At 32.5% G+C, this 22540-nt stretch overlaps 1 protein-coding gene across 1 annotated transcript in view; it reads right to left on the bottom strand.

Annotated features, from left to right (window-relative positions):
* The window catches only part of Tbh (Tyramine beta hydroxylase), a 179272-nt gene that overhangs the window by 34233 nt on the left and 122499 nt on the right, over positions 1-22540 (bottom strand). Inside the window, exon 7 of the mRNA XM_035351496.2 lies at positions 15227-15393. Coding sequence (XP_035207387.1) covers positions 15227-15393 — 167 coding nt within the window. The remainder of the gene's footprint in view (positions 1-15226; positions 15394-22540) is intronic.

Here is a 22540-nt window from a genome sequence, read left to right as displayed (position 1 = left end):
TTTTGCATATGATTGTAACTAATTTTTTTAGTACTGTATAACACGCTCTAATTGTTTGGAATACAGATTTAATAAATCTCATTTTCACACTTAAGCGTAATTTTCCAAGGGTAATTTTTCAAGGGGGTAAAACGCTCCAATTTTTTGGAAGGGATTACTTCCACGGATCATGAATTTTTTGGGACATATGTTATCTTATTGATAGATAAAAGGATCAACAGAGAACTATATAGGATTTTATGAATAATAATATTCGCCTATATTTTCTTCGTTTTCCAAATCTGACTTCTAATTTCTGCAAGTTGCCCCAGGGATACTGAAAATGCTCTCAGTCTGTAGTGTGTAATTGCTCTTCTGCTAGTAGACAACATATCTACATACCATAGACTAATAGACCATTATATCTGCAAGTAGACTAACTCCTAGTAAGCCATATATCTATCTTTTCTACCTCTCTATATCTATCTATCTACCTCTATACATATATATATATATATATATATATGATATAATTTATAAGCAAGGAAAAGACGGAAGCAGTATTGATGCGTACTTAGATCCATATTGAAGAATTCTGACTGCGTAGTATGGTAATATCTAAAGAACTTAGCAGTCGAGGCGGTTTTATTCCACTTTTATTTTCCAGTTGACAATTGTGGCCACATTCACTTGGCACTAGTCGTGCCTTTTTACAGAACATTTACATTTTTGATATCATTGCAAAAGCAAGCAAGACAGTGAAGTTACATTCCAGCAGGATAGAGAGCGAAGTTGAACTGCGTAGCTATGCAAGATGGAAGCACACGAAGAGAAAGGTTTTGTTAGGAATTAAAAGTTTCAGTTTACAATTATTACGTCATCAGAGCTGCGCAGGCTGTAGAATGATCTAGAAATGACGCACTCTCAAGAAGTCATTACGATTTTTAGAACAGAGAGGGAGAATTAAAGTTTTACCGTTAGTTTAAATTATAATTTTTATTTACATATTTTTTAAGTTCTTTAGATATTACCAAGTCAACCTATTACCTTATGACGCAATCAGAACTCTTCAATATGGATCGACGATCTATCTTATCTGGGTATTACGCATCAACACTGCTCCCGTCTCCTGATATAATAATAAACGCAAGGAAAACGCTACTGATGCGTACTTAGATCCATATCGAAGAATTCTGATTGTGTCGTATGCTAATATGTTGATTTGGTAATATCTAAGAGAATTTGGCAGTCGAGGCAGTTTTAATTCCATTTTTATTTTCCAGTTGACGTTTGAGGCCACAATTCACTTGGCACTACTCAAGAACATTTCCATTTTTGATAGCGAGCAAAACTGAAGTGCGTAGTTATGCAAGATGGAAGCACACAAAGAGAAAAGTTTTGGTTTGGGTTAAAAAGTTTCAGTTTACAATTATTACGCCATCAACATTGCGCAGGCTATAGAATGATCTAGAAGTGACGCAATCCTGAGAAGTTATTATGATTTTTAAAACAGAGAGGGAGAATTAATGTTTCACCGTTTATTTAAATTATAATTTTGATATACATATTTTTGTCTTACTTATTTATATATAGATTACATACACACATATATATAGTCTCAGCACCACGTTTCAGAGCTTCCAGCAGAAATAGTGTGCAGCCTAGTGATTCGGAATCATATAGCAATGCAGGGTCGGAAATGATTTCCTGACGCGCTGGTGTACACAGAAACATCAAAAATTAAAAGACCAGGTGAGTTAATATTCATGTTAATAATAAATTTACATGAACAAAAGTAACAGCTGTCAAAGATCGCGTTCGATGTTTCGTCTGGAGAATTCTATGCAGGCCTCACATCTACGGCGCATGAAATTCCGAATATTCTGGAAAATTCCAGATATATCTGGAATTTCCCCTGCAGCTACTGCGAATCGTGAAACCAGCTTTTCGGCATTGTCAACGGGGGTATCTTACAACAGCGTCTTCATATGCCCCCATAAACAGAAATCAAGACATGATAGGTCAGGTGATCGAGCAGGCCAACGCACCTGAACACCACGCCCCATTCATTAAAGGCCAAATCTGACGTCTAGGTGGTTACGAACGTTATGCATGAAATAGGCAGTGGCCCCATCATGTTGGAACCACATTGTCTGTCGCATTGATGCAGAAATGTGTTCGTCATCTAAAAGTTGTGGCATTATTTTCTGCAAAAAAATCAAATAGTTACAACGGTTAGGCGAAAAGGCAACAGGTAAATTCCGCTGACGTGATCCATCAGCCAGCTCAAACATTAACTGAAAACCGACTCTGAGCTTGCCGACGTCTTATAGCAAGAGGGTTCTCTACAGCCCAGAGATAGGCGTTACCTGCGTTGGATGCATTTCGTTTCCTCTGAGAATCCTCTACATGCTAAAACAGGATACCCCAACAGCGTGCGCTACACTTGCTCACCCAAACTTGGAAGCCGCCCAACCGGTATAGTGGTTAGCGTTGCTGACTGCCGTGCCGAAGGGCCCGGTTTCGAATCCTGGAGAAGGCATGGATGTTTGTAAATGTATAGCGTCTGTGCAACATAGGGCACTCTAAATATGCGGCGAGTAAAAGTCCTCTCGAGAGGTTGGTGGTAGGGGAAGAGGGGTGAGAGAACCTCGGATTCGTCTCCCCAGGTTGCTCTACATCAAAATTGGGGGCGGAACTGAGCTAAATCGCACTGTCACCTATAAGGTGCTCAATGATGGATGGCCTATTACAATCTGCAATCTGCAACCCCATGTTGTGTAGAATTGTTATGTATTATTTTAGAGTGCTTAGTGATTATATTAATTTACAGTGAATAGTGAAATTTTAATGTTCATATTTGAGATTAAATTTTTTAATATATAGTATTGTTTAAATTCATTTTTCGCTTGATTACAGTAAAACACTTATTTAGCCGGCGGAAAGTCTTGTACAGCTAAAGACGGGTGATTTTCTCACTAAGAGACCACTTTGGGGTCAAAGGTTGGCTGCCAGCTGCCTCTTCCTTCCCTTATCCTTCAGGGTTGAACACGTGTTTTGCTCGTTCGGAGGCGGATAGCTCTAACGGACGGCGCTACTTGACAGAATTATGAATTGAAAACATTTCCATGTTGTTTGCGCGGGAAAAAGGTATGTCACTTTAATAGAAGAGATGATTTTTGCTTCAAACATTGCAGGTTAATTATTGCCTTTGTTCTACTTGGTTAGGGAGGGTTCCAGTTTTGTGTCAGAGCGAGTAGATATAATTTTATTTATATTTCGAGCCAATAGTGAATATTGAGGAGTTCTATATATTGAGCGTCACCGAGGTTTTAAAAGTGGTTGCACGAGAGGCAGGAGCAGATCTTTTAGCAGTTTTTCACTTTTGAAAATTTACAATTAGAAAAGAGGAGCGAGTGTAGCAGCCCCGATGGCCTATGGGGCCGACCGTGGACTACGAGTCCAGTTTTCCGGCGACCCTAGAGTTGATTTGTCGCGTTTCGGCGCAGTATTTCCGGCCACGCATAAATCGTCGCCTAAAGAATAATTCAAGAGTATCAGAGTTGAAAACTCGCATGGGGACTGTTAGAGAGTATCAGTGTTCCCATATTGGAAAAGATCAGCTCTTTTCCTTTCTTCAAAACGTTATTTCCAGCCGCTGAAATAATTGCGTAAACTTTCATCAAAAGCTCTGGACTTCCGATTGTAGAGAATCAGCGAGGCTGACTGCTTGAAAAACGCCCTCTACAAAGTGACGCGCGAAATTCTTGAGAAGAAGTTGTCACCAGACTTTGTTTTAGACAGCGATGATGTAGCCAACAGTGAGTGCCTCGAACAGTCATCAGACAGTTTTTTTTGTTTTGACAATTTATTAAATTTTGACCGTTTATATATTTCGATGAGGGTTAAAGAAATCGTCAGGCAGCTCCCCAAGCCCCACAGACTGATATGTATCCGGCACCCGTGAGTGTTCTTCTTTTTTGTGGTTATTTTTTTAATGTTATTAATAACTAAGAATGTGATTTTTTTAAATGCTCAATTGTCTTGAGTTATTACTTAAATTAAATTAAGGGAAAATGATTGCTTTTTAAAAGAAAATTTCACTGAATTAATGTTGTAGTGAGTATCAAGTAATTTAATTAATTACTAAATGTCAGAAGATAAATTACTGATGTGTTACTAGTGAAGGAATTTGTATGTTTTTTCTAAATTAGCTTCAGATGTGAGTTCACATTCATGAGTAACTATTTAAAAGAATGTATAACAGGAAGGTGTTTCATTATGATTTTAGTAGGATTCGAAATTAATTAAAAATGAAAAATTGTTTGAAACTACGTGAGTTTTGTTCAGAGATAATTATGCGAATATTATGAAGTATATAACTAATAATTTGGGTACAATATTGATCGTTGTTTCAAATGTCAAATGAAAAATTGTGAGTAATTTTTAGATAATCTCGAGAGCTACCTAAAATTATAGTTTTTGTAGAAGATTTAATAAATGTTTTATAGATTCATTATTGTATATTTTATTTGAATTTTTATCTGGTGGTCTACTGTAGGTCACCCATGTGATCCTTACGGAAAACGTGGTTATTTCGTTTTTCAGTTCGAACCTGGGTAACTTAGCAGGTAGTAGGAAAATTAATTTTGAGTGTGTTGTGACTATAGGATCAGATTAATTAATTTATCTGAACTGGTGTTTTGACTTCTTACTTGTGAGATTTATTTTTTTCTGGTGTTTTGAAGTATTCTGTGTTATATTTAAATAAAGAGTTTTTGTTGCTATTTCTAGAGTTGTATTGAAATTTATGTGTTTTCAGGAAGGAGAGCTGATATAGTTTTATTTTACAGTGAGATAGCAATTTGTGGAATTACAAGCTGAATCGCCTTTTCGTATTTCATTGATAAATAATCTTTTCATATTTTACCACATCTACGGCGCATGAAATCATCTCACATCTACGGCGCATGAAACATGGAAGCACCAGGGAGGATATTATCCTTTCATTATTGACGTAAAGAGTATGGATCTGATAAACTTTATTTTACTCTGTTGATGATTTATGTAATTTAATCTAACTGAAAGTCTTGTTGCAATCAACAGTCCCCTTATAGAGTTAAGATATTTTTTTATGAGAGTTTGCGTTTGGGTTCTTTTTTTTCTTTTGTACAGAGCCAAAAAGAGAGAGGAGAATGTTAAGTAGTAAGCCACACAGTAGTGAAAAATATTAATACTTAAATATGTTTCTCCGTAACACCCATAAGCCAAATGAATAATCAACATCTACCAAGTCAAGAAAAACAATTCAGACCCTTCATTGCTATAGGATTCCTAGTCATTGGCGTGCACCTTACTATTCCTAGAAGTTCGAAACCGTGGTGCTGAGACACCCTGTGTCGCACCCAAGAATATATATATGGTTATCCACACCCACATACTCAGATATGTATATATTGTAAGGTTTATCTTAAGTTTTGAACAGTTAATTTTTAGTTAAAGCTATTTTCCTATCTTTCCTAATTTCAGCTAATTTCCTACCAGAACGCGTTTTCGGAATCGCGGATAAAGGCAAATGAAGGAAGAGCAAGTATTTAAAGTGGAAGTTCTACTGACTTCGTTAGAGAGTCAGAGATGCCGACCAGCGCGCGTTAGGCTTTTAGGGTACACTCTGTCTAAGCTATTTCTACGCTCGGCCGCATTCCAGGCCCTTGATAGCTTCGCCGTTTAGTTAGCGTTACAGGGCCAAATCCTGTAGAATTTTGATAGCTTCGGCTATACCTTTTTAGTTTAGTTAAGTTTTATTTCTTATTGCACAGAAGAGGAAAGTAAAAATTAGCTAATGCTTTAAAGCACATTTGATACTGCAGTTCCAGAGAAATTACACCAAGTATAAATAAGAATAGAATATTAAAGAAGTAAAAGTTAACACAAAAAGAAAACCTACTGCAATATTTACAACCATATATACTTCGAAAACAAAAATGAATTAAGTGAAGTTTTTTTTACAATCAAAAATTTTATATAATGCACGCAAACAAAAACATTTTAAAGCAAAAGACATTATATACAAAGAATTGCAAAAAAATGTTAAATTAGCCCAATTTGAAGTTTCTTGCGGACTTATCAGGGCAAAAGCGCAAGAAAACTCCAATTTAGCCAATTTCCCTGGCGCGTTTCGTTAAAAGAAAGCAATTGAGACAGAAAGCGTAAATATATACACATACAAATACATAGACACATATATATATACACACAATATATATATATATATGCTGTGCACATATATATATGCTGTGCATATATATGTGTGTGTTTGTGTGTGTGTGCAGAGAGCGAGAGATGAAAAATGTGTAAATAAAAATTTTAACTTTAATTTAAATTGTTCTTTGAATTTCCATTTTTGTTTGGTTATTTACGTTTTCTGAGCTAAAAATAGTAATTGCATATAAAATAATTTCTTTAACTCCGTCATTTCAATATTAATCCATATCACATGACACTTGCATAACGCTAATGATGTAGATAATTTGGAAAATTGAAACTCAACAACCAATGAAATTGAAGGAAAAATCAGTCTCTATCAAACTTTGATTTTCAATACTTCATATTAGGTCTTTGCTATTCTTCTTAATGAGACGTCCTGATTCTGCTGCCTGCAACAACAACATAAATTGAAAGTTTTAGACCAGGCGCTTACTATGCCGATTTATTTGTATTGGAAAAAAGATGTTTGAGAATAAAAACGTATTTAAATTTACCGTTAAAGCAGCTTTATTCGCCAAGCTCTGTCGAAGCCCTGACCGATAACCTCCGGCTGCTGAATCATTGGGGTCGGATTCGAGTTCCAGAGAAGCCATGGTTGTTTGTAAATGTACAGTGTTTGTGTCGCAAGGGCGTACTAAAAATACACGCAAGTCAAATGTCCTGTCTAGGAGTTAGTGGTAGGGGAAGAGGGGTGGGAGACTCTCAAAACGCTTATCCGTGGTTTCTCCATCAATATTCGGGCGAAGCTAAGCAATTAGCAAGGTCCGGTGATACTTAATGTACCTTCAGAACTTGACAAGCGCCGGCCTTGCAAATTACTTGCAAATTACATTATATGCAGTGGCGTTATTAATTATCATATGGATATATCATATTATATATATATATATATACTAAAGAAATATTGATTATATCCTAAGTTAGTAAATTCAATTCCGAAAATTGTTTTAAAGTAACTTGAATGTAAATTGTTAAAAATGTTTAACTTTGACTTGAATTAAATCATGAATAACAAAATTTCAATTGTAAAAAGAAATAAATTAAAAGCAAGTAATTAAATTAAAAGCAAGTAATCATTGCCATTCATCGGAAATTAGTTGACTTTTCAAGGGGAACAAACCAACTCCCGTTTGCATTAAGTGAATTTAAGATGATACAACATATATATATATGATTTAAAAATATCACTCACACATACACACACACATATATATATTCATATAATATATAATTTATATATTGCAGCTGAGACTGAAAGCGTAATTTATAAATATCATTTTTCACACAAAAAGTTGATATTATCCGGAAAAGTGAAAGTATAATTTTCGCTGGAAATTGTAATTTGGAAAACAAAAAGCAATTAAGATAAAGTAGGTTTAATTAAATTAATTGTTCATAAATTTTAAATTGAAAGAATTTTTCTGTAAAGCGTTAATCACAAACTTATAATTAATTATTCATCATCCACTGTTTCAAACAGCCTCATCAGTTCCTATAGTCAAGAAAGATGAAACCCATTTTCAGAACTCTTTAACTCCTCTTGTTCAATGATTGAAATAATTACCAACTGATGGATCCGAAATCCGTCTATATGACTGTGCATGTCTTCCAATGACATCATTTTCTATAGGCTTGGGAATGCCTAAATACCGTTTGTTTACATTTTGACAGTGGTACCGAAAAGATTTTTTTATAAAGTACGTTATATTTGTGTTACCATGAAATTACATTTATTGAGACATTGTTTTGTGATGAATTTAATATAAAATACGCAGTGTTTTGTAGAGATGCATTAGTGTTAAGGCAGTGCGGTGTATTTGTGTTGCCATGAGTTTATGTTTAGTAATGCTCTGTTGTGTGGTGAATTTAATATAAGAGATGCAGTTCTTTTAAGATTAATTATAATTTCTCCTAATATGCTAATTTTGTTAATGTAGGATGTAATGTAGAATGCATGAAATTTCCAAGAAATCATTCCTTGAATATTTAAAACATTTCATATTTTAAAAGTGTTTTCATTATTATTTCGGGCCCATCAGCGGCCGAGCGATCAAGTCGCTGAACACTGGTAGTTCGGTCCGAGGTTCGAATCCCGCGAACGGGCTGGCTGCATGGGCGTTTTCGTGGTTTTCCCCATGTGTAACGTGTATACGAGCCAGTTTCCCTTAGAAAGTCCTCCGCGAAGGCATCCCTTCCCTTAGGCAGATAGCCCTCGAGGCTTTGCCATAATCACACACACACATTATTATTTCATTATTTCATATTCATTATAAATTGATTCTCTGCACAAATCAGATGTCGCAAATGAAAGAAAAGTGGAGCGTAATGTAATAAACATGAAATTCACAATATTTGTAGTCAGTTTTAAAAAGTAAAATTTGATTTTTAAGGTAGATAGACTACTGCAAATTTGAGAACGAGAAACAGAAATACGTATATTTGAATTGTTTAATAAAGAGTTTTTAAAATGGAGCTTTGTATGAAAATAGTCTTACCAGAAAGGAAAGTTTCTTTTCTTACATGCGTGAATTATAGTCAGCAAATATATTTTATGATGATAACAGTGAATATCTTTTTCTTTATGGAAAACAGCAGAATATTATAATTTGGAAAGAACACTCAATTGTTAATTTATTTTAAAATGTAGTACTTGTTGATGCACTTTTTAGAATCTATATATGAGAAAACGTATTCAAACAAACAAAAAAGCACGCATGCACTTAATAAAAATTCTTGTCTGATTAACAACTGCTCGCCAGTGTTCCGTTGGATAAGACACCTAAATACTGCCACTTCCTTTTGGATTTGGTTGATTGATTTGCTATGCGTAATTTGAATAAGGGTAATTTTAATAGAATGTTCTCCATGAAACATTTCTATTGTGCTTTTCTGTAATCAATAACCAGATTGTGAACCTTTTATGTCACTATCTGTATGTTGAAACTTTTGTCCTTTATAATTTCTTTATAAAATAACAGTAAAATAACAGTGAATTATAAAAAACAGTTCCTTTTCCCTGTCAATTTTCAGTACTCAATACGTAACATAGATTATTTTTCGGTGACGTAATATAGATTCAATAAATAACATAGATTATTTTTTCGGTATAATTCAATCAGCTTACATAAATCTTCTCTCGCTCTTTATATTGCATTATCGTATTAAAGAATACAGTAAACCGAACCCCGTTTTAAACTTGTAGTAGTATCACGTTTCTGGCATATTTTGGAGTATATCCACTACAATAGCCAGCCTACGCAGGTGTATCAATCTACATGTTTAAGTCCAAGTGGCGTATTTAATCGGTTCGTTATATTTGACCATTATTAAAATATCTATTGGCTAAAAAATGCAAATATAAATATTTGAAGTTTCATTTAGTTTTTTTATTAGTTATATGAAGTTTAGTTTTAGTTATTTCAGTTATATAAAGATTTGGCCATATTAAGTTTCATTTTTCCTCATTAAACTTCATTCTTTTATAAAATGATCCTCTTTACTTATTGATAGAGAGGTACCTAAGGCTCGTTAAAAAAGCCAAATAAAATGTTTTTCACAAAATTATAAATGAGTTGCCTACTTTTCATGGGAACATCAGAAAGTACCATAAAAGCAAATGCTCAACACTATATTATATTTACCGTATGAAATTAGAGCATAATATCCAGTTACATGTTTCAGTTAAAAAAGATACTAGTAATAAACTATTGCAAATGTTAATTACGTTTGACTTACATTGCAATAACTGTTTAGTTCGACTTGGAAATCTGAAAATTTTGAAATATGTATATAATTTTAAATAATTTCATTCGTTCCCAATCACATATCATCATGTTATTTATTTTCTGATAAAAATCCTTTTATCTCATTATCTACGTAACAAAACCTGATAAAAGTGGTTCTATGAGAGCAATATTTTCATTGGTCATTGACAAACGTTAATCAAAATTATATATAATACCTGCAATTTGTTTTCTATTTCTATCGAAGAAACTGGTAGCATATAATAGCAATCATATTTGTTAGATGCTGATGTAATAGAAATAATTACATGGAGAGGGAACACATACTTACGAGCAAACAATCGCTGCACATTTGGGACAGAGATCATCTAGCAGTCCAGTGTATTTTAGTTCTTGTACTAAATTTAAGAACCAGATGTTTATAACATCTAAGAATTTAAGAGTACTCATCATATTAAGAGTATCTTTAGACGATAATATAATTTTGTTACTCCATTAAACAGGAAGGTCATCTACAGAGAGTTAGATGTAAATGTTTTCATCTGGTATTATATTTCAAGGAAAAGAAACGAAACTTTTCATGCGTCAGTGTCACTTATACGTGTCATTCAACGTAAACAAAACCATAGGAATCATGCCTAAACGCCATTACGCCAAGGCGTTCCGAAACGTACAGGGAATGATGTCATCGGAGGTAAAATTTTCTTGTCTCTGTAGAGCAAGGCAAATGGGGAATATTTCCCATCTTGTACTGCGCGGTTCACTTAATCTTAGTAAACAACATGACTAATATGCAGTTTACAGCTTACTGGAGAGTCAGCGGAACTATAGCGTTCATAAATATCTGGTAATGAGATTCAGTTCAATAAAGAATTAGATAGTAACGTATATGATACGAAGGAATGTAAACACATACATTTTAGCTGCGACTGGATGTATAAGAAATGCTTTTCAGATTAAGAACGAAACGCAAAGGCCCGAGACAGGGATATCGCCTTGAACTCAATAAATTAAACAGAATGTCGCTCTGGGTATGCCAGTTTTAGTGATATTAAAGTTACATTTATAAAAAAACGCAAAGTTCCATCAGAAAAGCTGCCGTCTTTTGTGAAGTAACATTCTGTTCTCTAAATATTGCATATTTAACTGTACGTGCATAAATAATTCTAAAGGACAAAGTAAAAAAAGTTTTTTTAAGTAAACTTTTATTTAAAACACATAATTAATTAAGTTTGGTGGGGACAAATTAATTATCCATTTTTGTGAGATTGGTACAGAGATTAAATACGTCTCTTCACAAAGTATATTTGCAATTTCGTATCACAAATAATAAAAATATGGGGCTGAGGGATACCCAGCCCTGAATTTGGGAGAGAAGTGCCCATTTGTTAAAATGGAATCTCTTGAAACCAGACTAATTTTTTAAGTAACAGAATAGATTCAAATTCAATTGTTTGCAAAAACATCATCATTTCTTTTTAATATTTAAACTAAAATAAATTAAATAAATTTAGTTTTAATGAAATGTAATTTAATTAATCAAAACGTTTTCTAATTTTATGGTTTAACGTATTGTAATCTATAAAAATATTCTCTTTTTATATAAGCGTTTCCATAATATACATCCATCCTTCAAACTAACACACTGATGTTCGTATTCTGAAGGCAGGTTGTAAGCATTGCAATTATTTATTATTATTATTTTATTATAATAAAATAATATAATTGTAAGCGTTACAATTACATACTTTGATTTTACTATCATAATTTTCTTGAAAATATAGAGACGCCTAGTTAAAAACACTGAGAAAAATTCAATTTGAAAAACTGAAATTTTCAGAAATTTTGAACTTAATATTTCAGCTTCTAACACATTATTAACGTCTACTATTTCAGCATAGGCAAAACTTCGTATTTCTCTTTAGAAACCTCCTACAAAATTACTGTTATGAACCCCAAAGTTAAATTTTTATTGTGTTTTTCATATGAAGGAAATATGAATTAAATATACATTGTTTCTTTTCTTTCCATAATTAAAAACCGAGTTTTTATTACCCTACCGATTTTCTAAGAGCTTTCCTTCTGTAAAAAAATTAGTGCACTTTACTTGCAGTTTCAATTTTTCAAATATTTCTAATCTTTGTAAGGTATGTTTTAATTTTATAACAGTTATTTTAGTTTTGTTAACCTTTCCTGTCGCTCCGCGTTTCAACTTACAACTCCCTACCAGAATACGTTTTTAGAATAGCGTTGAATGCAAATGAATAAGAGATAGTAAAAGGAAAGTTCAACTTACTTCGTGAGAGAGAGAAATCCTGAGTAGCGCCCGTTTGCCTTTGGGCTAAGTCTCTTCAACTGATGTTGCGCTCGGCCGTATCTTACATGCCTTTTGATAGTTCGCCAGCTAGTTTCAAACTAAGGGCCAACTACGTTAGAACTGTGTTAGCTTCGACGAAATTTCTTAGTTAGTTATAGTTAGTTCTTATTTCTTATTTTTGAGTTTAAGCCCAAGTGGAGGCTCTGTTGTAAGCCTAAGGAAAGGGGCCGACTGTTCATCTTATTTTGAGTGAAATAAAGGATAGTTAACCCTTCTTGAGTTTACGATTTCTGTTCTTTGAACTAAGCGATAATTCGCTTAACAGTTCACTAGGTTCCTCGATATTTAATGTAGCAGAATAAGAGTAAGGAACACTACACCTTCTTTCAATAGTTTTAAATTGTTCACAGATATGAGAAATAATAATTTGTTATATTATTTGCTAATACTGCATTTTAATAATTCAAAACTTTGACCATTTTCTTTCGGATATGATTTTATGGTAATCAGCATTTATTACGTTTTCTGGCAGGAAGTATTGAAAATCAAAGTAAATTTTCTGATCAACTGTTTGAAATTATTAAGGTATTACTTATGTTTGATTTTCGTAAGTTTCAAAAATACAAATTACCTCACATTCACTACGTTATGTAACACTAGATGAGACTTGTTGCAAATGGTGTTAGAAATTTATCCGCTGCCGTTATAGTTCATGCCATATCTACACCAATAATATTCATTAAAAGACTGACATCGAGTAAATTTTGGTTACTTGACTGAATCAATAAGAGGTGTTGGTATTTCCGAAAAGTTGCTGAGAGATAAATTGAAATTTAGTGCTTTGTCATGGAAATGTTTTGTATAATCATTAAAGGTTTTTAGCTCTATGGGATTAATTTCCTAGTATGAAAAATGTTTAAAAACATTAATGAAAAATATGTCTCATAAAAGTGTGTACCTACGTGAATTCTTATAGGTGTTTAATTCTGAAGAACTAGTGACTTAACTTCCTTTTAAATATTTTAAAAATTTTACATTACTGAGAGAAATACCGTTTGAATAAAGGTTGATTTATTTCAATACACTCCAACCAGCATATTTCCATTACAACTATCACTACCCAATAACTTCAGATTTATTATTTCGCAAATGCTATATTATTGCCCACACTTAAACATAATTCGTATAATAGGTGCAAACTTTTTGTTTCTTTCTTTTGCATCAAAGAAAAAAGAACCTTCAATATCATAACCTCAACAATTATAATGCTCATTTTAAGTCTTTGGAGAATCATGTGAGGCTGTTGTCTTGTGAAAGAGACAAGTCGAGTAACTGATTTATTACTATAAAATTATAATAGGAAATCTGATTTCCTGCAGAATTTATGAAAAACTTTCTACGAGCACGAGTCTGCCATATTTTTATGAATAATGATCCAAACTTTCCAGTGTTCAGAGTTATCACCAAAGAAAAATGCAAAGATTATGTTTCCGTCTTAATAGAATTTGAAATAACTCAGTTAATGGACCACCGCAAATAATAACCTTAGCTTTAATTAATTAGTTATGAAAACTTTTGAATTTGCCTGTAACATCATGCTTGTTTCAAATAACGTACCTAAATTCAAATTTATGTAAAAGAAGAAACATACACATACAGGGAGGGGGTATCCTGAGTTTTTATAAAAAGCATGCTTTGTTGCAGATTTAAAAGAAAAAAGTAGTTATAAATAGAAGTTAGAATTACAAATTGGCTATACTATTTGCGCATCAAATATTTCGTTATATATTGCACAGCATGTAAATAATGGAATACACACAATAAAAATTTTTAATTCATCAGATTTAAGGTCTGAAATACTGAAATGGAAAGTTTTCCAGATAAAGTTTGAGAAATTTATATATCCTAGTGTTATAACTCAGTTTTCTTTACTGGTGTGTATCGCATTGCAACTTATATTTCCAAGTATAATCAGTAAATAAATTATGTTCACCAATTACTAATTCACCTAGTGCTAGATAAAAGATGAATTATGGCACAGTTAGTACTGATACTGGTAAAATCAGCGACTCATTCTATTAAGATTCACTTATGTTACGAATACTAATGCTATTTACACATGGTTTAAATTTACGCTCAAATTTATTTTCAGTCTCAAGAGAAAAATAGAGAACATTCAATTCAAATAATTCGTAGGACTAGTGTTAGTTACATTTAATAAATTGTCAGATAAACTCGAAGTGGAAAAAGGGAATTTCTCTATGATTTCTCTTCGCACTTATTATTAGAATCAAGCTTTCCGCTTATTTTCTTGAATATATTATAGTTTCGCACTGCAGGTAATTAATAACAGATTTTGTTTACAGACACATTTCATTCTTGTATATAGACACATTTCATTACGTCTCGTAATTTTACCTTTATATTTACTATTTTAAAATTTGCAAGCAATTCTTTTCAGAGCTTGATAAAAATCAAAAATATTGGTTGAATTAATAGCCCCTTTAATAGCCCCTCTGTTTCATTTTTATCTACGCTTCAGATTTCCGAAAATATTCCGTAGCACTCTAGTTATCAATACAGATAGTTATCACGTACCATGCCCTAACTAGTTATCTACCGCCTAAATAATACTTGCTCCTGCAAATCATATCAACCCAGTATTTTTACCGCATTATAGGGGTATTTCATTCCAGATATGCATTATTATTATTTTATTACATTTAAGATAGATGCAAACAATTTCACGGACACCAAAACAGCATTAAAATATCGCAACTACAGTTCCTTAATGAATTATTTACAAATTAATAGAAAATTTTCGCACCGAATTCAGATTTATTTGAAATGTAAAAAATATATAACAGAAATAAAGCCTACAAGAGGATTCGCTTGTAATAAGAAATGAATTTATACTTACAGCGCGAGTGCATTCCGCCACGCAATATCCGGTTAATGCGAAGTCCGGTTGATGTGGAGGAATGGCCATTTTGTCAGTATATTCTAATCCAAGTTCCATTACCCCCGCGTCGTATTCCCGCAAGGAAGGAGTATAAGACAGCGTAACACCTGAGCTATCAACGAGGCCTGTAGAAGAAAAATGCACAAATTTAATATGCTTTTTAAACCATTCTTAAAGCAAATATTACAATTACTGAAGCTATATGAAAAGACAAGTGTATATCATAAGTTTGAATATTAGCTAACAGTTCATTTAATTTAAAAGTGGCATTTTTTTTTAAAATTTTTTTGTGAAAAAAGGAATATGATTTTTAATTTTTATTTTTTGCATTGAGATTTGTTAATCTACTTATTTATTTATTTATTTATCTAGGTATTTATTGAATTTATGCGTGATTCCCTATACTATTTGTTTACTTTCACGAACGTGTTCTGTTTCCATAAATTTTAAGTCTTCTAAGCGGCGTTTTGTTCATTAATTTAGTCTAAGTGCTTTGCAGCTTAGCTGGGAAAATTATAGAAGGGATCAGTTTATAAAATCGAAGAATATCCATGCGTGCTCATAGAGGATATAACAGTTTAGGGAAATAAAATGCTTTATATTCTACTGCTCTCTCAACAGTGCCATTTGATAACAATAAAAAATACGAAAATTTTGGAATTGTAAATAATTCACTTACAAAATTTCAGTAAAATCTAATTGCTTTCGCATTTGCAATCTGCATGCATTGTCGAAGTATGTTTTTCTGATATGGGACAGCTGGAACTAGTAGAAAAACTTAATTACGCTGACACACAGGAAGATTTCGTGAGATATTATTTATTAAAATTTTATAAATTTTTTACTTCCTTAAATTCTTATCCGAATATCTCAAAACATGGATTCATTTCTCTAAACAATTATTAGTGGGTAAATTTGTAATACATGACTCTGGAACCCATTACGTTTTTTATTACATCGTATTTTTTATGGTTCCTGATGCAACCATTCGCAAGTAAGGACTGTAAATTTATAGACATTTTCTACCAAGTATCGTTAATTCGGCAGAATTGCTAATTTAAACCAGTTTCCAGGTAATTTACCGGTATGGTTTCTCTCCAAAACTTTTTCTGAAATATATAAGTGTAAATAATACAAAATTAGAAATTTTATTCAAATCTTATGAGACACTAGGAAAAAATGAGTAAAATAAATTATATTAACATAAAATACAAACGTCTTTGTATAGAGATAAAAAAATAAATTATTTATAGTGTGTTTACAAATCATTTATATGTTACCAGCGCCTAATGGTCACATTATTGTCGTAAGTTGGAGATTTGCTGGAATTCGCGTACTAACGGTACACATTTGTAGTGGCCCTCCCTTGAGGACTTCTTGAGGACCAGCGCAGCCACGGGACCGAAACCCTGAAATGGAAAGCGTTTATAAAACGTCACGTGACTGTGATGTATATATAATGTGATGCTACAATAACTCTTCGCTCTTTAACCCCTCGAGAATCAGCGCGCGAAGAACGGTCCAGCCACGGGTCCGAACCCCCTGAAACGGAACGTCGGCCACCAGCCCATGCATTTTCAGCAGTTAAGCCTACTTTTACAAAAAAAATCATATAAAATGAGCATTTTAATATAATGACCTGAATTTCTGAAGTTACGCGCTTAATATACTAATTATTAATATGTATTAATATAAAGAATATCACATGAATAGAAATGAAGCATGCGAAATACTGAAATTATAACTATAAGCATGAGAACAAATACTATACACATGAAAACAAAATTACAAATACGAAATATAAAAGGAAATTAAGCAATAATTATCTGTTAATAATTAAATTCTGATTTAATAATTCTGCTGTGTGTGGAATAATTCAAAACGAGAATCGACACACAGGACAATGGCGGAATTTTTCGCCGAGCATATGCCGAGCAAGTAAGATGCATCACGCATCGGGAAAGCTGATATCTTTTCCCTTCTGTAATAATGCTGTAAAGTTACTTTTTAACTAAGCAAGAAAGTCTGTGCTAAGTTTTAAAATTAATATAAAAAGGGGCAACTGGTATGAGTTTTTCCATCACGGAAGTTCGGCGACGTTACACTCGCTATAGTCAGCTAGATGCGTTTTCTCACATCCTTGTAACCAAACAAAAAAGGGGGAAATAGAAAACATTGAGCTGGATGCATTTCCTCACATTCTAATAACTAACAACGCAAAAGAATAAAAACGAAGACAACAAAAAACGAAATTTCTACCGAAATAAACAAACACGCCGGTAACACTTTAACTTAAAGTGCTGTGATTCCAGTTTGTTTACTCCACTAAATCTATAAAAAACAGATGCACAGAACATAAACTGATGCTCATACATGAAGGTCAAATCCCACATGACTTACCGATGCGAAAACCGTTACCATTTAGCACGCACCATCTACTAGCATTTAAAAATTCAAATAAATCGTTCCGTTTTCCAGTTCCTTATACGGGACGCTAGGCTGGTTAAGTGTGGAATCGTTGCTTCGCGTTTCTTATTTTCCTATACGACTATAATTAATAGGAAAATAATATTTTACTATTAATTATTTTTCCTATAGGCCATCAAACTTTGTTTTGCCAGAAACTTGAACGCAATAGTTCTGAATCTGATAGCATTGTGAAAAATGAAATATTTTGAAATACTGCAAACAGCAGATATAATTTAATAAAATTCTTTTGTTTCAAAAGTCCATTTCTTCCGGGTTCCGTAATGATGCTTTCAAACCAACCAAATCCAAAGATAAAGTTTCAGTTCTTCCAGGAAGTGAAATTCTTTGGAAAAGTAGAAATAATAAACCTCTGAAGTTGGCTACTGCGTCTCTGTAATGAAGCTAAGTTCCTCGAAATTATAAAAATAATAAGCAACTGCATTTATACTATCTGGGAAATAAAAAAATAACAAAAATTTATAAAATTCTCGTAATTCAATACTTCTTCTACGGTAATGAGTAATCTTGCTAATGTTTATACACGAAAATATATTTTTGTTTTTGTTATATGATGCAAGTTGTACAATACAAAGATAAAATTTATTCAACCATAATAATGCATGAAAAAGATTTTGTAAGTGAATACTTATTTTCGTGACTTTATTTCTGGTGAACTAATTAGCTATCTATTGTAGCATACTGGCATAAAACGAAGCTGGAAACAATTTGATATGCACTTAACAGGGAAATTTCAGTTGCAAATGACGGCAGATATACACGTTTTTTATCAAAAACAAAATTTAATATTTACAGTATTTACGAATGCATCTTCTTCTTTTTTTAAGCTTATGCCTATCAAACAACATGTTACTTCTTTTCAAAATCATCTGTGATAATACAGTCATGTGAAAAGTTTTGAATTTTAGATTTTGAGTCACAGAAAAGTCCCTTTCTCCTAAAATTGATTGAACAAAAACCAGCAGCTTTCGCTGTCACAAAGAAAGTATACGCATGTTTTAAACTAAAAGTTAAAAAGTGACTATCAACATTGCAGAAAAACGCAATACATTGTAAGGTGAGCTTTTAAGAAATTATTTCAATCAAATATACTTAATTAATTTTAATACATTTGCATATATTTCTAAAAAATCTGTTTTGCTTCTGCCAGATAAAAAAAAAAACCTTCCTCAGTTGGTGAACTAAAATCTGAGGCTTTTCACATCCTTAAGGCCTCTCTACTTTAGTTGACGACTCAAATACTAACATATGCTTCACGCCAATCTACAAACAAATTAGGTTTTATTTGTTTTAATTTCGGATTGCAATTTTTACCCATAAGTGGTGTGTTTTTTTTGTATGTGTTTTATTTTTTTATTTCCTTCACCATACAGACATCACTTTTCATCTAATGAAATGTTTTCAATGATTGTTTGATTTCATTCAAATTTTGCAGCCAGTCTTTCTGCAGCCGAAAAATGGAATGCAACAAAATTATCAAAACAGTTTCTTGTTTAATACATACGTGCTCCATTTTCTTAATTTTACTAAATTAATTAATTACATAATTTTAAGTTCTAATTTACCTACTCTATCTCGCTTTATCTTTACGAGTTAAATAAACGTACTAGAATATAGATATGTAGATAGCTAGGATTACGAGTTTGCCGTAAATAATCAAAATCAAACATCAAGACAGTTCTAAGATCAAGACGATCACTCAAGCGGACCATGTAATATTGGAAAAAAGTGAGTCAAACTAAATTATAATTTCTGTCATGAAAGGTAAACGCACCTATAATTTGTAGCTGTATGAAAACTGAATATATTGCTTTTTTATATCTTACCATATATATTCTAATTTAGTGGTACACAAGAATCACAGATACCATTATGACTCATCTGTTGTTTTGAAGCTTTTACATCTGAAGGATATTTCTATCCTTCTTCAAACTGAAAACAAAACTAAGAACGTTCTGTGTTTTCCATAATAAACAGTAATCTTCCAATAATAAGTAATAATCTTCCATTTAAATCAATCACAATAATGTTTATGCCATTTGATTAACCTTTACTTTTGGATTTTATAAAAATTGTCAGAAATGTTTTTATGTTTAGCTTTTTCCTTGCTATTTATTCCAGATAGCAGAAGGATTTTCCACTTTTTTAATTTCACATTTGAGTTCTATTCTTACATTTGTTGTGTGTTGCAATATATGTGAACCCATACGGAATAAAGGAGTTATTTAATTGGTCAAATATACTAAGTATGAACAGAGATTGCGTTTTAAATTTAATGTTTTTATCTCGATCAAAGATATAAATTTTACTTTTCATGTGCTATATCAATAAAGGTATTGAAGTATATCGGATATGTTTACATGGTTGTTTTAATAAACAAAGCTGCTCATGCTTACAGATAATGAAACGCATAAAGGACACTAGTTACAGATCCCAGTATCAGCTATAAATATCAATCAATGAAACTGTAATAAACTTCAGGAGAAATATATTAGCTGTAAAAACAGCGCTGCTTTGGTTAATAAAATTAATTATAATGGTAACTTTACATTACGTTAGCAAGAGAAAAAAATCTGATGCGTACGCCACAAGACTTCTTTGTACGGAATATTAAATTACACACAATTTTCCTGTATTTCATTTAAACATAAGCTACGGTACCGAAGGGCCAAGGTTCGAATCCTGGAGAAGTCATGGATGTTTGTAAATGTATAGTGTCCGTGCGGGATGGGGGCACTCTAAATATGCAGCGAGCCGAAAGTCCTCTCGGGGGTTTGGTGAAAGAGGAGAGGGGTGGGACACCCCAAAAACACACCCTCCCGGGGTGCTCTCCCTCCAAATTGCGGTTAGGCTCTGGCAACCGTTCTTTCATGCCATATGGACACGACAACATAAAGGATTTCTAAAATTTCGCGTGGATCCCTATTCCAGCCATTTGAAGCAGAGCAAATATCTATTATTAGATGATTTTTTATTTTTCACAAAAAAATCACATATTCGCAGATCAATTTTCAGGTGGATGTAAATGATGCCCTTACGCTCAGTATCAGTGAAAATAATTTTTTATCTGAGTCGTTTTTAAATACTTTTATCTTAAGATATGGGGCCCTACTAAAAGTAACTACAGATAAACGTCCACAGTTCATGTGATAACGTTTTGAGGAGATGTACAAAAATCTTGATATTAAGCATTTTGAGATGGGTTCTTATCGATCACAATCTAATAATGCAAAACGGATAAACTGAAAACTACCCATTCATTGAAGAATCATATAAAATTTTACGAATACTGTTACTGATTACTAATATACCTTTTAAAGTATACTACTGTTTACTAATGCCTCTATTGAAGAATTACGCAATTCTTCTGACGAATACTCTCAATTTAATTTTCAGGTGACCTTGCAAACTTTAATTGCAATTTTTTTTTACTTTCTGCAATTTTTTAAGTAAAAAAATGCATGTAATGTATCAAACATATATTTATAATAAATATAAAAAATTGATGCTAATTTTTTGTATTAGTGCTGCTAATCTATTTATTTTGTTTAATATCAGGTTTACAATAAACGCTATTGGTACACTGATGATTTCATGCTCTGAATCTGAATAATAATTTTACAAATGTAACGCAAATTACTTTCCTTTCATCATTAATTGAAATATAGTTGCCAACTTTAATTAGGTATATGTTTATCATGTAAACTTTAAAAAAAATCCCTTTTCAAACCTGACTACCGATATTTACGATAAATGGTTGGCTTTTCCGTTTAAAGTTATAAGGTATTTCTCCCGCCTTCTTAGCATGTCTTCGTAGTGTGGTGGTCTGCAGGCTGGGCGCGTATTCCAGAGGTCCATGGTTCGATTTTCGGCGAAGGCGTTGCTCACTTTTCATCTCTCCTGCTTTCGAAAAGTACCCAATGTCTCTACAAGTTTTCTGGAAACCGTAGTCTTTAATATCGAAACCCTTAATTCTGATGCAGTTTTTTAAATCATACTGATCTGTGGACCACTCTGTAAATTATCAACCGTCATTTATACAAGGCAAGAAGATGAAAGACTGAATGCATATAAAAGTTGCGTTTAAATTATCGAAGGAATTCTTTTAAGTTAATTCCAACACAAAGGTTAATTTTAAAATATTCAACTTTATCATAATTTCACCCAAAACTGTTAGTAACAAAGGAGAAATAAAGCAATAAAATATTATACATGGCATAGTAACTGATTAATGTTATTACTTTTACTTCGTACAACGTACCGTTTTGATATTTTTTCAAGAAAACAATTCAACAAAATGATTTTATGTAGTCTCTCTGACCTGTTTCGTTTAATTCTATGGACTCATCTAACACAATCCAAGTTTTAGTACATAGTGGGAAACTTGCTAGTTTCCTTAAGATATTTTTTCTTCCATTTTAATGCAAGCTTTTTTTTCTTTGAAATCCATCTTCAGATGGATTTTGAGAATCTTAAGAAAAGTTAGAACTTCTGTCTTAATATATCTGAGACTATAAACTTCAAAGTTAGAAAAACTTCAAAGTTAGAAAAAAGATGTTTCTCGGAGATTCACTTTTAAAATATTTTATTGAAAATCCTAGATTAGTAATGCTAGGATTATGCTTCCAAATATACGTAAGATTTCTGTTTATGCATTTGGAAACAGTACTTAATTTTTGAAAAGTATATATTTTAGACCAGTGCTTCCAAAACTTGTGCAACCCTTTTTAGAAAAAGCTTCTCGGCGAAACTATGACCTAATCTATGACTTACGAGTTAACTGTG

This window comes from Stegodyphus dumicola, chromosome X1 (assembly GCF_044657685.1).
Source record: "Stegodyphus dumicola isolate Sdum_Otavi_A_Nest chromosome X1, ASM4465768v1".
Lineage (NCBI taxonomy): Eukaryota > Metazoa > Arthropoda > Arachnida > Araneae > Eresidae > Stegodyphus > Stegodyphus dumicola.
This window is presented reverse-complemented; position numbering and strand designations above follow the sequence as displayed.